Source organism: Sus scrofa, chromosome 10 (assembly GCF_000003025.6).
Source record: "Sus scrofa isolate TJ Tabasco breed Duroc chromosome 10, Sscrofa11.1, whole genome shotgun sequence".
Taxonomy (NCBI): domain Eukaryota; kingdom Metazoa; phylum Chordata; class Mammalia; order Artiodactyla; family Suidae; genus Sus; species Sus scrofa.
This window is the reverse complement of record NC_010452.4, coordinates 68769917-68785790: the sequence shown is the minus strand read 5'-3', so window position 1 is coordinate 68785790 and position 15874 is coordinate 68769917. Positions and strand designations below refer to the sequence as shown.

General features: G+C 55.7%; 1 protein-coding gene across 4 annotated transcripts in view; it reads right to left on the bottom strand.

Moving 5' to 3' along the window:
* DIP2C (disco interacting protein 2 homolog C) overlaps nt 1–15642 on the bottom strand; it is a 371728-nt gene extending 356086 nt beyond the window's left edge. Inside the window, exon 1 of one of the 4 annotated variants that reach the window (XM_021065075.1) lies at nt 15397–15642. In XM_021065075.1, coding sequence (XP_020920734.1) covers nt 15397–15481 — 85 coding nt within the window. In that variant the 5' untranslated portion in view covers nt 15482–15642. The remainder of the gene's footprint in view (nt 1–15396) is intronic. The other 3 variants (XM_021065074.1, XM_021065077.1, XM_021065079.1) reach the window with 3 other exon arrangements.

Here is a 15874-nt window from a genome sequence, read left to right as displayed (position 1 = left end):
CAGGGTGCAGGCTGAGTGCTCGCCACACCTGTGCAAGTTTCAAGGGCAGTGACAGGCACAAGCTGAACCGGCTTCCTGCAGGGACGTGCAAGGGCGACTGGCCCGGGCCCCCAGACGCCAAGTGGCTGGGACCCGGGGGGGAAGGGGGCGCTGGTGAGGGTGCCTGGGCTGAGGCACGGGGTCAGTGCCATCGTGCTCCCCCGGACCACCCTGACAGGCATCTCCCCCTGAGAAGCACTGCACGCCCTACAATGGAAGCAGCCGGGGGCTCCCCTACCAGCCTTGCAGGCAAGGGTCCCAAAGGAAAAACAGGTGGGCGGGGGCCCAGGCTGCCTCGGTCGCCGTCTTTGTGGGAAGATTGAAGGAAGTCGCGTGTTTGAATAAAAACTGTAATTTGTTTGTAATGACCATCTACTATTTGGGTTTATGGTGCCAACAATTTCATTATGATTTTAGAAGACGTTATACCATAAAACATAATTTTCATTCTACTGAAATACATAAATTCTTTGTTTAAAATACATCTGGACATGTGTAAAGGGGGGAAATGCCCCCCACCAAGACCCTCCCCAAAGGCCCCCAGGAACCACCTGCGGCCCCCTTCTACACACACTGGGACCCTCTGTTCACACGAGTGGAGTTAGAATCTGCGAAGAGGGGAGTTCCTATCATGGCTCAGTGGTTAACGAATCCGACTAGGATCCGTGAGGATGCAGGTTCGATCCCTGGCCTTGCTCAGTGGGTTAAGGATCCTGCATTGCCGTGAGCTGTGGTGTAGGTCGCAGACACGGCTCGGATCCCGCATTGCTGTGGCTCCGGCGTAGGCCGGTGGCTACAGCTCCAATTAGACTCCTAGCCTAGGAACCTCCATGTGCCGCCGGTAGGGCCCTAGAAAAGGCAAAAAGACAAAAAGACAAAAAAAAAAAAAAAAAGAAGAAGTGTGCGGAGAGAGGAGCAGCGAGCACGCTGTCTGATCTTAGCAGTTACGTGTCCCAGGAAATGAGCTATTTCGTGGCATAAGGCAGGTAACTGACACCTGCACTGGGACCCAGTCTTACTCATTTACTCCATTTTTACTGCGCATCGAGCTCACCGCATTTAGAAAGAAATTAGGCTCTGGCCAGGTGTCCTCACAAAGGTGTGGCCGCCAGACCGTGACAGGGGCAGGGCTGCAGGGGAGACCCCAGGAAGGGCTGGGGGGGGGCGGGAGGCAGAGCCCGTGCCCAGGGGAGGCCACAGCCCTTCCCTCCACACACCGCTGCCCAGAGCTAAGCCTAACTCCCCAGCCCTGAACCGCAGGCCCGCGAGGCGCCACAGACCCCCTGCCCGATGACACAGAATCAACCACGAAGAAGCAAAAAGACACTCTCGTTCTGACCCAGAAAGAGTGAAACGTAATACGTAAATCATGGCCATTCCACTAAAAGACAGACAAACAAGAGATTTTCTCTGATCTTGGAAAACTGCAAGTCTGTCTTTCCAGCCCCAAGAGTGGAAGGTTCAGGACTTCTGCACAGAAACAGGTCACCTGCCACCGGTGCCTCCTCCACCAAGCCCCTTCCGGCCGCTCCCACCGCAGAGGGACCCCAGTCACCACTCAGGGAGAACACAGAAACTGCCCTGGAAGCCCAACGCGGCCCGGCGCCAGGGCAGGGCGGGGGGTCCTTAGAAAAGGAAAGGGAGCTGGAGCCGGAGGCGAGAGCAGGTGCCACAAGGTGCTGGGCAGGGCCTGTCAGCGCTCAGGGCAGGGGCCCTGCACGTCCACTCGCTCCAGCCCCGTGCAGCCGGAGGCAAGTCCACTGGCACCTGGTTCTGCCACCTTCCAAGTCCCCACCCACTTCCGCAGATCTGCTTCGAGCAGGAAGGTCCAAGGATACGTCAAATTCAGAGGCCAACTTTCTAGTCTAAATCAGTGCCACCCACTGGACAGGATGCTCTCAGAGACAACAGTCACTCACACGGGCCTCTGGACACCAAGTCCGAGTCCCAGCCCCTCTGCCACAGCCAGAGCCAGCCGGGCTAGGAGCGGGAGGAAGACGCCCTCCCCGGACACGGGAGCCCCGGACACAGTGAGGGAGGTGCTGCCCCCCAGCCGCCCGGCCCCCGGCTGCTCCTCCCTCCGCACTCACAGCCCCCGCGGAGGCAGGTCCTCCTGACACTAATCTGTTGGTACCAACACCCCCCGCCGCCAGGCTTGCAGCCTATGCGCTCTGGACGATGTAAATGTTGTCATCACCCCGGGTGTCTAACGAAGACCCTGACTCAATAAGCTGCAAATGAAGCAAACGCTTGAGGAAGCACACAATTCAAAAGCTCTCACACAGCAAAAAACAATCTCTACCTCGCTTTGGAATCAGATGTGTTTTCACCAGTCAGATGCACACGTGTTTGCACATATACACACACTCTTCCACCTAAGTACACACCAGCAAGCCAGCAACGGCGGTGGGGGGGAAGGGGGGCGCGGCACGTTCGGCCTCTCAAATTCCACTCTATGTGCTGTTAAATAGTAAACGAGCAAGTACTACAGCAAACCTCGTCCATCTAAATCCACAGAGAGCTTTTTATGGTAAAGTAATTTATCTCCTTAAAATAAGCCAATATCTCCTTTAGGAACTGTGGAAATTCTAATTACAACACAGAAAACAACGTAAGCACAGCTTCCAAGGTGTGACAACAGCCAGATGCTTTTCTCAAAAAGGTCATCCAACAGCCAAGCCGAACACACGCTGCTTTTCAGCTGCTGTTCAGACGAAAGTGTCTTCACTGCCCACTTGTAAGTGGCGACAATGCTGTGACCACCTTCGCGTCTCAGGCCCACTTCACCAGGAGCTGCTTCCAAACAAAGGCCGGACCCTCAGGGTCAGCACGAGAGCAAGGACAACCCACGCTCAAGCGACAGGGAACGTGGTTATGTGGCGACATGTGCTCTCTTATTTATAGAGCCCTTTTAATCACTTTGCATGTAACCAGTGCTGAAACAGGCTTGCAGAGTCTGAGGACACATGGCTGGGTGGAGTAGGCGGTAGGGCAGAGAAAGGTCAGCCAAACCCCACAAAAAACAATTAAGACTTTCCACAGTCCACAAAACAGGTGATGTTGAGGCAATGGAAAGGTCGCTTGGAGGGGTAGAGGCATCTTATTAAAAAGTCCTTTCGACAGGTCATCAAAGATGCACAGCAGTCAGGACCCCTACGCACACACCACATTTCGAGGGCCCATGGGTCAGAGAGACAACACAACAGAGGAAAGGGCGGAGGGAGAGGCAGGACAGAGCACGGCCGAGAGGCCGACGAGGAGGGAGGGACTCGGAACTGAGAGCAGGGGAAAGACAGGAATTCAATACGGAGCACACGGCTGGCATCACGGAGAAAGCGGGGGGCAGTCGAAGGTCCAGATGACAACGATGACAAGGCGAACACTTCAGCTGAGCCTACAGCCGAGCCTCTGGCTGGCTCCATAGGATGAAGACATCAAAAAAATAGTTAATTCACAAAGCAGTGAAGTGATTCAGCCACAGGTAACCAAATTAAAATAATCCACTAAAAGTCAAATTGTATCATTCTTTAAGATTATCATGCAGATAAGACAGCTTTAGATTTAAAATAAACTGGAAAGGACCTTGTTTCCCTTAATTCTACAGGTGTGGCCAAGGCCGAGTGGCTGTGGCAGCTAACAGAACAGGTGCAATAGTAAATGCACAAAAATACCTGGAGACAGATAATCCATGTTCTCTGGTTAAGCGAGTCATGCGGTTTCCAGTAAGTGGGTGAAGCAGCCATACTTCTAACGAGCAACTGTGGTAAACACCCAGAACACAAAACCATCGTTGTTCTGGGATTTGCTTATTTAAGACGAGATACTGGAATATCTACCTTAGTAAGAAGGAGCTACATGGTTTCTGACCAAGAATAGGAGGTTTTCTCTGTCCAGAAGCACTGTTCAAATGGCCCATCCTACAGCAAAGGCAGTGATACATCCACACACGTATAGACACCATCTTGGACCCATGAATTCAAAATTCTGGGGCAAATGGGAGTAGTCAGGGAATCGGGAGGGTGTAAATAGCGGGACTAGGACAGATGTTCTAGAATATTCCGGAGACCATGTCCCAGGATGGCCAGGCACACACCGATCTTATCCACCTTAAACATGGTCATTCCTGCCAACATTTATCTGGATTACAATTTTGTTTTATTTACATAAAAGAAAGGAAGACAGATTTGTCCTAAAGGATTATCTAATCACTGGATTATTTTCACTTGATTATGAGTAATCTCTAAATAGCTTCCCTCAAGGATCTAAAAATAAGATAACAAAAGAAAGCCACAACCCCAGCAACTTTATTAAGCATATTATCATCAGGAAAATAAGGGATCTTTTTTGAGACAACAGGTTCCTAAAATACCCTTCATGGAACTCTGTACCAGCAATGGCTGGTAATTAAGTTAATTGTTACATCAGGTGGAAAAAACACATCATTTGGGGTATGCAAAAGTAAATCTGTAAAATGAAGTCACTACAATACCATGAAATCTGGTATCTCTTTAAACATTTATTTCCTCCTCTGGATTCTAACTCCGGGCATGACGGAGGGCGGGCTCCAGGCAGGAAGCTCAGGAGGCCCTTGCCCAGCGGCCTCCCACCAACTGCTCAGCCCTGTGGCCTCAGGCAAGCTCTCTGAGGTGCTTCCCTTCTGTGAGACAAATGTCCTTCAAAAAACATTACCTGGGAGAAGTTCCTTTGTGGTGCAACGGGTTAAGGATCTGCGCTGTCACTGCAGCAGCTCAGGTCACTGCTGTGACGTGGGTTCAGTCCCTGGCCCAGGAACTTCCATGTGCCACAAGTGTGGCCGAAAAAAAAAGACTAATCTGTATAAGACTAAGACGCCTAATCCAGGGCTCAGCGTGTGTGAGCAGTGAGTGGTGGCCTGAGACACACAAGCGTCCTCCCCATAAACAGTGACAACAGACTGCTCACGCCCACAAAGACAGCAATTTGCAACATCTGATTTAAAGCTCCGAGCGATGCACGGTCCACTCCTACTGACGAGACTGCTTCTCCGGGGACCAGAGATGAGGGTGGCTCACATCCATTAGACGTGACCCCATCCCGCGAGGCCTGGAGAAGGTCAGACGGGCAGGCCACTCCACTTGGAATAAAAGCACTCTACATAAAAGACCCAAGACTGACTGCCTCGTAAGCGACTGGTGGCGGCTCAAACATCCTCACCCAGGTTAGTAATACGAAGCTCTGGGAGAGGTCACCCTTGAAAAGACACTGAAGAGGTTATTCCTGGAACCTCATTCAGAACATTTCTCCCGGAAGTTGACACAAGAATTAACAGCATCGTCTCTTGACCAAAACGATTAAGATTTCTGACAAACTACACCATATCCAGCCTCCCGATTCCAAAGGATGCTGTGTATCTCCCATGAGAAACAGGAACATCTCAAACACACAGGTAACCAGGTTGTACGGCCAACGCCAACATACTCAGCTCCTCAATGAAAGCTCAGACCTTAAAAGTAAGGGTTTGAGGCAGTCAGTTAAAAAAATGTGCCGCCTAAGCCTCCGGCCAAGACAGCCAGGTGCAGGGGAAACGTCAGGTCTTCCTCGCCGACCGGACTGGCCGCTGGGGAGGGAGCCGCCCGCTGCGCCCTCCCAAGAGCACCCAGGACTCCACAGAGCTCCTGGTGCTGACCTCCAGGCAGAAGCCTGGGTCCCCAGTCGTGCTTTGAGAGAAAGCCAGGCTCTCGAAAGCTGCCTGGCCGCTCAGTTCACTCGTGATATCAAAAATGCGCCCAAAGCCAAGGTTCCAGTACTCATGACGAGTTCCTAACCATGTGAAACCCAGTCTCCTTGTCTTTATAAAGAATCTAATGTCATTTCCCTAGAAAATGTTTTCAAAGAACTGAAAAAGATCAATATGAAAGCAGCTGAAAGCTATAAGGCACCGTGCGATTTAAAAGGTTTATTTCATATCTTTGCTAACAATCTAAATACGGCTCCCCACCCCACACCATCTTTCCGGAATACAGTCATCGCACCTGCCCAGTGACCCCTGACCTAGCCAGCCCATGAGCTTCCTGCCGGGTAAGTGCCCCCGCGGCAGGCCACCGTCACCCACGGGTGGCAGCCCACTCAGGGAACGTCCGCCCATATCCTCCCCCAAGGCTCTGCTCCTCTGCACCCACGGGAGGCAGAACCACCCGGAGGACAGCAGTGCTCACACTTGGAGAAAGCCTGTTTTACTCAGACTCTTCCATAACGGCCAGTTCCACCCAGGATCCTGTTTGTGTCAAACCAAACAAGTGGTGAAGGAAATGAGCCAAATCCAGGCTACTTTCTGCCCCATGTCCATGGCCAGATCTTCCTAACAACAGGAAGGAAATTCTAAAATACCAACAGGCATTATAAAATCCCTTACTGGTATGAGAGCTAAATAGTAATTCACCACCATCTGAAGGGGAGGGGGGCAGAATTCACAACCTCCTCTTCATACTAATTTGTGTACAAGTAACAGAAAAATTCTCCAAGTCTGGGCTCTGATATGAACAGCAAAATAACCCCAAGAGCTGGTTCTCATCTGGGCCATGTCAGGGTTCTGTCTGGTAGGTAAGCCTCACTCTATCATCCGCAATGAAACTATATTCACCTGAGCTAAAAGCAAAATGAAAGAACAAAACCCATCCACACACCAAAGTCCCGAACCACCAGCAACCTGTGGGCATAAGGTACCCCACAATGTACCAGAGTAACACTGGTAATTAAGTTTTGACCCTGGCAAGTCGATACACTATTTCCTTGGGTTTAACTAGCTCTATTTTAATAACCTAAGTTTGATGTAACGGCGCTCCTGCTTAAGTAGCTCTTTAAAGGTGACTTTTATTACTAAATCCCAGCAGCCTGCAAACATCCATTACATGTGTCAAATGTGGCTCAGTGGTTAATGAACCTGACTAGTACCCATGAGGATGCAGGTTTGATCCCTGGCCTTGCTCTGTGGGTTAAGGATCCAGCGTTGCTGTAGCTGTGGCGTATAGGCTGGTGGACCGTGGACCCCTAGCCTGGGAACCCCCATATGCCACGGGCGCGGCCCTAGAAAGACAAAAAGACCAAAAAGAAGAAAAAGAAAAGAAAAGCTGTTCTGAAGCAGCCTGATGCTTCACTTAGGCATGGAGCGGGAAGTGCAGCTGCCCCCTAATGACCACGCGGAACTGAAGCCATACCTTCTGTGAGACCATTAGGCCCACGGGGGGAGGGGGCCCTTCATACTCTGGTCCTTATTTTAAAAGCAGCAGCTTATGAAAGCCGTTAAGAAGACCCCCCTCACACGGGCAGGCCCAAATGGACCCATCAGGGAACAAAAGGGAACCCAGGACTGTCACCGGTGCCGGGCAGGTGCACGGAGCGCAGGTCCGCTGGCTCAGCCAGCCCGGCCTCTGGAGCAGCCCCGGCTCCGCCACCCCACCGTGTGACCTTCCGGGCAGCACCCGCGCACATGCGTCAGGGGACACGGGCGTGACGAGGGGGCGCCAGCTCAGCCCCTCGCCACAGCCGCGCAGGGACGCGCCCTTCCAGGAGGAAGGTCCGGGGATGTCAGGCGGCTGCGCCCCGCGCCGGGAGTGACTGTGACCCGCGATTCCAGGAGGAGAAGCTACCGCGAGGCCCCCAGAGACACCTGGGCCTGGATCTGAGCCAGGACGCCCTCCCCAACTTGCTCTTGAAAAGCAAGCGGGCTGAAAAAAGGGCTTCCAGGAACAATGACTCAAAGAGGCCACCAGAAAGGAAGTCTTGGCTTCAAGGGAAAAACAATCCCCGCGCAGGGCAGCATCCGCGAAGGGCGCCCTCCGAGCGGAAGAAAGCGAAAGTGCTCCCCGCGCCTCGTGCCAGCTCTTCGCGCCTGGTGCCAGCTCCTCGTCTCCAGCTCCTCTCCCGAGGCCCCTCTCTCTGTCCCCAGGGCGAGCGCCCCTGAGCCAGTGGACCCGAGCTCCCGACGCCTGCCCGGCCCCGTGACGGTGCTGGGTTCCCATCATCGGTCACCCTGAGCCCATCTGGGCTCGCGAGTGTGAGTGGGGTCTTTTTCTGAACCTATAACCTGGGTCCCCTGGGGAAAGCGGGGGAGGGGCCGAGCAGGGCGCCCAGGGAGCTCGTCCCCGCGACAGTCAGCCCTTTGCAGGGAACAGGAGCCGGGTGGTTACCGGGCAGACACCGTCACGCTGCCTCCCCATCCTCCTCGCTACAACCCCCTCTGACCGCTGAGGAGACGGAGGCTGCCCGGGACCACAGGGGCGGGCACAGCCCTGCCGCACCCTCCCCGGGCAGGAGGCCTGGAGGGGAGGCCTTCTCAGCGGACACGCCCGGGAGAAGCCTCCAGGCCCTCACGCAAATCCCCACAAATGGGATTTCGAATAAGACCCGAAGGGGTTCCGGAGGCTCCGAACAAGGGCACCCACACATCAGCAATGGGTGTTTCTGCTTTAAGTGCCCACTGCACTAAAATCCAGCCCCTCGGGCTGATGGCTCCTGAGTGAGCCTGTCCTTCCAAGGCGTCTGGCCACTGACAGATCCCACCTGTTCCTGTCCTGACACTCTCACGGTTCGACTGCGCTCATCCTCGGTGAGGATTCATAAGCTGCTTTTTCGTCAGGTGTGAGTCACTGTCACACGGACATAAGGGGAGGTGCTCTACTTGCAAGAAAACGCTGATCTCCCGTTGCACGGCTTTATTCATAAAGCCCCAGTTAGTCGGTAGCACAGTTCCATTTCCGTTTCCATTTCAGGTGAGCTGGCCCACAAACCCCGGTCTGCCGGGGAGGTTCTTCCTCGGCGGCCACCAGCACGGACCCAGGCGGCTGCACCTTCAGGGGACGTGGCCTCGGCCTGGCGAGAAAGGGGCCCGGGAGAGGCCGGGGCCAGCGTGGATGATCGTGTTCTTCCCGACACGACACGTGGCTCCACCAACGCGAGCGAGAGGCGGGAGCAAAACCAGAGCCGGGCCGCTGAGCCCCACTGCCCGGGCGCGGGACGTGCGGCCTCTGCCCGCGGAGGCCTGGCGCCGCCCGGCGAGCTCCGTCAGCAGGACACGCGGTCAGAACACACGTGGCCTCCCCCTGCGATTTGGGGAGAAAGCCCCTCTCTTCCCCGGGACCCGGGGCCCAGCAGAGGGACGTGGGAATGGCCTTCCTCCTCAGCCAGGGGCTCAGACCTGAGCCTGGAGGGGGTGAAGCACCCATTCGGGTGAGGGGACGTATTTACAGATACTTTATTTCATAATTTTAAAATATGATAGCATTTCTCCAGTAAACAAAACAGAAAAATATGTGGCTTGACTGACCAGGTAACGCAGTAAAAGTATTTTAATCACACAGAAGTGGGGACAAGTGTGTCAGGATTCGCTCTCTGGTGCCAACAGAACCAGTTTGGGTCCAGCCCATGGTCGGGAGTCTTTTCATTAGAACACACTTTCCAACCTCAAAAGCAATGATTTAAAAATGCTTGAAGACCTGCAGCCCGGAAGACCAGGACCTGCCTCACCCACCACCAATCCCATCCTCACCCTCTCGGAGAACCTTCTCCCCAACTTCCCATTCCTACCGCACAAGGCACTTTGGTAAAGAACCACCTCAGTCTGAGCGTCCCAGAGCCCAGAGAGCAGATTTTACTCGCTGCCAGATTCGACGGCAATGCAGCTGAAGAGCAACCTCCCCACCCGCCTGAAAAAGGCTGCTTGCGTGGTGCCGACTTTCGCAACGCAGGATCTCGGCATTTTCCCACTTGATTTCTCTCAAGAGCTTATTAACGTCGACACCCCGTCGGGTCCTGAGCACTGGCTCCTTTGGCGAGCTGACTCCTAGACCCCCGCCAGCTGGGATTCCCAACCCGAGTCTCCCCTCTGAGAGCACTGCCTGTAAACCATCACAAACAAATGCATGCAACCGCTCCTCTTCAGACGCGACAAGGTGCTGACCCCTCAGCAGCAAGAACAGAGTACGGCAGCAGTGTAGGAGACCTCTGCAGGACACACAAAAGGACGACGCGACGAAAGAAGGAAGAACATCAGGACGGGCTGGGGGACAGGAGCAGTAAACGTGGCCGGAAGCCCCTCGCATCCCCAAGGCGCCTTCCACGCGACAGCAGACGCGCGTCCCCTGCTCCCAGGATAAACCCCAACGTGCAAAGCTCAGCAATGACCACAACCAATCCTCTGCTCTCATGAAGGTGCCTGAGTGGCTCTGAGGATCTTACTATGACTAGGACTTGAACTGGTGAGTCAGTCCACGCACGTGACATCAGACAAGAGTACCCAAGGCACTCTCTCCGCGATTCAGAAGAATGCTCCAACTCAGCCCATAAATCACTGCTTTAAAAAACATTTCAGCTCTAAAAAAAGAGACAACCCCATTTGAAACAGGCTGGGAGGAGGAAGACAAAAAGTGACTCATAGCATCCAACCGCCTGTAGCCTCCAAAGCGTAACAAGAATATAAAACCAGTGGGCCCAGTTTGAAACAGAAGGAGTGGCTGTTACAGCTGTGACCTCACAACACTCAGATGTAAGCATGACTCCAGCACTGCAGGTGCCTATGAGCACCGGGATCAAGCGTACACACGTCGCTGCCTCTGACGCGTGTGCATGGACTTCCCTGGTCTCCTGGCCAAATCTGACGTCTATATTTATTCATGGAGAAAAGAGCATTCAAATTTAACTGTTTTCAGAACTCTGAAGAACTCTCCAAACGCAAGTCCACACATTTCGCAGCCCACACATAACAGTGCTGCCATTTTGTGAATATTTTTAATATAGGTAACATTCTTTTTGATTTCCTGAGCCAAGGATTCCACCTCTTTCACCATGATAGCTCCGGCTATTGGGGACAGCTTTGAGACGCATGTCACAGAGTAAGCAGGTTTTGTTAGCAATGCTGAGGTCTGATTCCAGGGGGAGCGGCTCAGCTATTATTCCCCGAATGTGCTGACTCTCCCCCCTCCCAGACCCCCGGCGAGGACAGCAAATTACTGATGTCTGGAAGAAAACGTTTTCACGCAACTGTATTCCAGAGTCCGCTGTTTCTTCCTGAGAAGAACAGCTGGTGGACACTGGAGACGGCCGGTCTCCTCCTCCCGCCCCTGCAAGGTGGCCCCAGGCTTCAGCTTCGGTGGCCGGCCCCGCAGCCACAGGGGCCTCCAAGAACGTACAGGGGCTGGGCGGACAGCACTCGACTCCGGAGCTAAGCCCATCTTCTGCCACGTGCCGGAAGCCCTGAAAATGCCCCCCTCCCCAATCTACACGCCTTCTAACCCGCCACCCCTTCAAGAGTTTACTCTGGTGGCAGGGGTGATGCCGGCCACATGGGAATGACTCATCTGCAATTTTAAAAAAATACTGGTTCCTTGACCAACACAAAGAACTGCTATTTAAGTCAGCACCCACCTCCCTCCTTGGGCAGTCTCATGCTCACTAGAAAATGTTAAGCTGGATTCAGTTACGGAACAAAAGTAATAAGTGCAGTAACCCCGTACCTTACAAACCGAGTAACTCCCATGAGCAAGAGTTAGGGAGTCAGTGGCACACTCACAACTAAAAAGACGCAAAGGGAAAAGCTGACGGGCTTCTGCAAACACGAACGGTTTTCCTAGGCTGGATCGCAAGGCCATTTCCCTCAGTTCCACCAAAATAAGAATTCAGCCTCTTCTGGGCGAGGGGATGGGACTGCCCAGCCCTGCCCGTCACTCCAGGGTGTGCACAGCCCAGGGCACAAACCACCAGCTAACAGGGAGACGTCCCTGCTGAAGTTCAGTCAACAACTGATTTTAATCCAAGACATGGGTCTGTATTGAGAAACTTTCTGTTTCCTCCCTGCTTTGCTGATGTTTCCATTTAAATTTTTCCTAAAGCCAAATAATGTTTATCCACATGTTAATGAACCGGTCTGGGAGCCCTCTTAAAGCCAAGCAGACAAACTTGTGATTCCAAAGGTCAGATGGGGGGGAGGGGGAGAGGGGGAGAGGGGGAGGGAGGGGGAGGGGAGGACTTGGGGGGAGGGAGGGGGAGTGGATTTGGGGGGGAGGGAGGGGGAGAGGATCTGGGGGGAGGGAGGGGGGAGGGGGAGGATTTGGGGGAGGGAGGGGGAGAGGATGGGGGAGGAGGGGGAGAGGATTTGGGGGAGGGGGGAGGGGAGGATCTGGGGGAGGGAGGGGGGAGGGGAGGATCTGGGGGGAGGGAGGGGAGAGGGGGAGGATCTGGGGGGAGGGAGGGGGAGAGGATTGGGGGAGGGAGGGGGAGAGGATCTGGGGGGAGGGAGGGGGAGAGGGTTTGGGGGGAGGGAGGGGGAGGATTTGGGGGAGGGAGAGGGAGAGGATTTGGGGGGAGGGAGGGGGAGAGGGTTTGGGGGGAGGAGGGGGAGAGGATTTGGGGGGAGGGAGGGGGAGAGGATCTGGGGGGAGGGAGGGGGAGAGGATCTGGGGGGAGGGAGGGGGAGAGGATCTGGGGGGAGGGAGGGGGAGAGGATCTGGGGGGGAGGGAGGGGGAGAGGATTTGGGGGAGGGAGGGGGAGAGGATCTGGGGGGGAGGGGGAGAGGATTTGGGGGAGGGAGGGGGAGAGGACTTGGGGGAAAGCCTGTGGCAAGTCCGCTACCCCACCTGGCATCCGGCAAGCAGCAACCAGCCGCCTCGGCTTCCTCTCCCCTCACATTCAGTCCCAAGTGCGCCAGACCAACAAGCCCTGGCCCCACACCAACAACTCTACGCAGGCATGCTACTGCCCAAAGGAGGGGCTGATGCCACATCTCCCCACAGAAAGCTCCTGTTCTTTGCTGGCACCGCAGTTCTGCAGGCAGAGGAGCCCAGCTTTGCCCAGAGAGGGAAGCCCTGGGAGGCAAGAGACAAGGGAAAGAAAAGAGGAAGCAACAGGCAGGGCAGGAAAGTGAAAATCTGAGTTCCACAGCCAAGAAGTCAATCCGCAACCCTGTACCAAACAGTGACCCGAGAAACAAAACGTTAGTGTCTGTATCAGCATCAGCAGACAGTGCAAACCCAAAGCGGACCAGCGTCTAGGAGCTGAGATGATACACAACCGTCAGGGCTGGCAGGCCACACAGGGACTCTGGGAGAACAGCCGACTCTGTTTTTTCAACCTACATCATGTGCTTAAAATGGAATTGTTTTTCCATCTTCCTCTGTAGGAACTGAGCACTGGAAAGTCCACACGTTTCCACAATATTTTCTGATATTTTCAGAAAATGTCGAAGACTAATTTTAAGAATCCTCTCCACGTGAATCCTGACTAACAATAAAATACGAACACGATACACTTAAGCCATTCAGCATTAAAAGTTGTTTTAACTTTTCATTTTGAAAGTGGATGTGGTGGGGGGTTAAGTTCTAAAATGTAAGGAGAGATGGATTTCTGATCCTTCCATTCTTTGACCTCTGTTAAGCAAGAGCGGGAACAAGCTGATTCACCTAATTTAAGCCAGTCAAACTACGTGATCACAAGACACAAAATTCCAAAAGAACTTAAGGAGAAACCCAATCAACTTAGCACGAACAAAGCAAATCGAAGATGACACAGCCAGTGTGGGGGGGAGACGGAGGCTGGACAGCCAAAGCGGCAACCCTCTGAGGCGTACTCAGGAGTGGCCGGCCAGGCCTAGCGAGGTTTAGAGAGCGTGCAAACACACACCCCTTTCTCTGCCTGGATGCTCAGTAAGAAACCCATTAAGTGCTTTTAAGAATCTGGAGGGACCCAGGCGTTCACGGAGAACTAGGCTGAGCACACCTTGGTCGAAAGAGGCCTGGGAAACAGACACATTCTAGGAGTGACTGGTGGTGAAGGGTGAGTGCCATCCAGCAGGCAAGTGTGCTGTGTCCACGTTCAAGAGCAGCCACTCCACTAGGGGCCAGGAACTGCCCTGGATGTGCAGAAGCGAGTCTGATGGTGGAGGCAGAGCGGCCCTGGTGAGGTCCCACGGAGTCCCACTTCGCTGACACAGGTGGGGGACTGACACTTGGCACTTGTGCAACACAGACAGGGCAGAAGTGCTTGTCTGGAGATGCTGCCTGAATGGTGGGCTGCTGGAACAACACAACCTCGGTGCAGAGCTACCGAGGGCTGCAAAGTGAGGGGGGACCCATGGGGGCACGGACGACGTCAAAGAACTTGGGCAGGTGCTTTCTAACGGGTTCTTCATCCCGCCAAGCAATCTGCTGCCACTGCACATCTCCCCCAGCCGTGCAGACCCAAGGAGCATTTCCATTTGGGGGCTGTGCTCAGCTACTAGCAAAGCCTTCACAACAGAGTCTGCTGAGCACAGCGCCCAGGACACGGTCCCCCCGTGGGGCTGTTGAACATTACAGAACCCTGCAGAACCCCAAGTGTGAGACAGAAGCATCTCCAGACCTGGGCACCTGAAAAGGCACTTCCCGCCAGGCGCTCACCTTTACCTCCTCAAAGAGTTAAAACGGAAAACGTGAGGTCGACACCAGCTCCTCCCTGCTGAAGAAAACTGGCACGAATGAATTTACTTTCTGGCTGCCAGCCCCGCAAAACCGTTACACACACAAGTTCACCACGAAACTGCTCCAAATATAAATTCGAGACGCGCCAGCCTGTCCCCACCCCCACAGTACATGAGTGGCCTTCCTGGGGTGAGCCGGGTGAATTCCCAATCTACACGCAACCTGAACATTTCGGAACTTTAGTGGGTTTTTTTTTAAAGACATGGCAAAACCCGATCTAAAACTTGTGACAGTTGAGCACATGATCCCACCATTAAGAGCAAATGAGAAACCGTATATAACACTCCATGAAATCACTGTAGCGAATCTGTCACAAATTCTAAGTAGGAGACGCTGGGAACGCGGCACGAACCCCGGCCTGAGGGAGGAGGTTTGCCAATTTTACCCCCCTTCGCATCCCAGCCCGCGGTAACAATAGTAGCACTATCTCCGTCCAGCCAGGACGGGCCGCAGCCCCCGGCGATCAAACCCTCAAGTCCAACGACAAGTTTCGCATTAGAACGAGGCCCGCGGCGCATCAGGCCGCGCAACGCGGAACCGCCCCCGGCCCGGCCGCGGTGGGCAGCGCTCCGCGGCGCACCAAGGACACGGCCCCGTCCGCCAGGCCGCGCGCAAGGCCGCCCCGGCCCCGCGGCCCGGTCCTGCGCCCCGGCGGCGCCCCAGGCCCCGCGGCCGCGTCCTGCGCCCCCGGCCCCACGGCCCCGGCCCGCTCCCCAGGCCCCGGGCGCGGGGGCCGCGACCCACGACGCAGAGCCGCAGGGCGGGGGTCGCGCTCGCAGCGGCGCCGGGACCCCCGCCCGCTCGCCCGCCCGCCCGCCCGCCCGCGCCCGGGCCCCCGTGACAGCGCGGCCGGCCGAGCGCGGGGCCTGTTACCTTCCGACAGCTCCAGCTCCAGCTCGGCCAGCCGGGCCCGCACCTCCAGGGGCAGCGCCATGCCTTCCAGGCTGCGGTCCGCCATGCTCGCGACGCCCCCGCCCCAGCCGGCCTCCCTTTGTTCCAGGCCGCGGTCTCGCCGCTCCTCGCGCCCCGCGGACCCGCACCGAGCGGCGGCAGGCCGGGCGGCGGCGCAGCGCGCTCCTCCCCGGCGCCTCCTCCGCGCGGCCCCGGCACGGCGGCCTCGCGCCCGCGCCCGCGCCCCCGTCCCGCCTGGAGCGCGCCCGCCGCCGCTGCACCGGGCAGCTCCGCGACGCGCGCGTGCCGGCGAGGGGCGCGCACGGGGCGGGGATGGGGGCGCGCGCCGGGCAAAGAGGGCGGGCCGGCGCTGCGCGCGCCCCCGGGGGCGCGGGGCACGCGCACCGGCCCCGCGGGGCCTCCCCGCCCAGCCCAGCCCTCGCCTTCCCCTGGCCTAAGG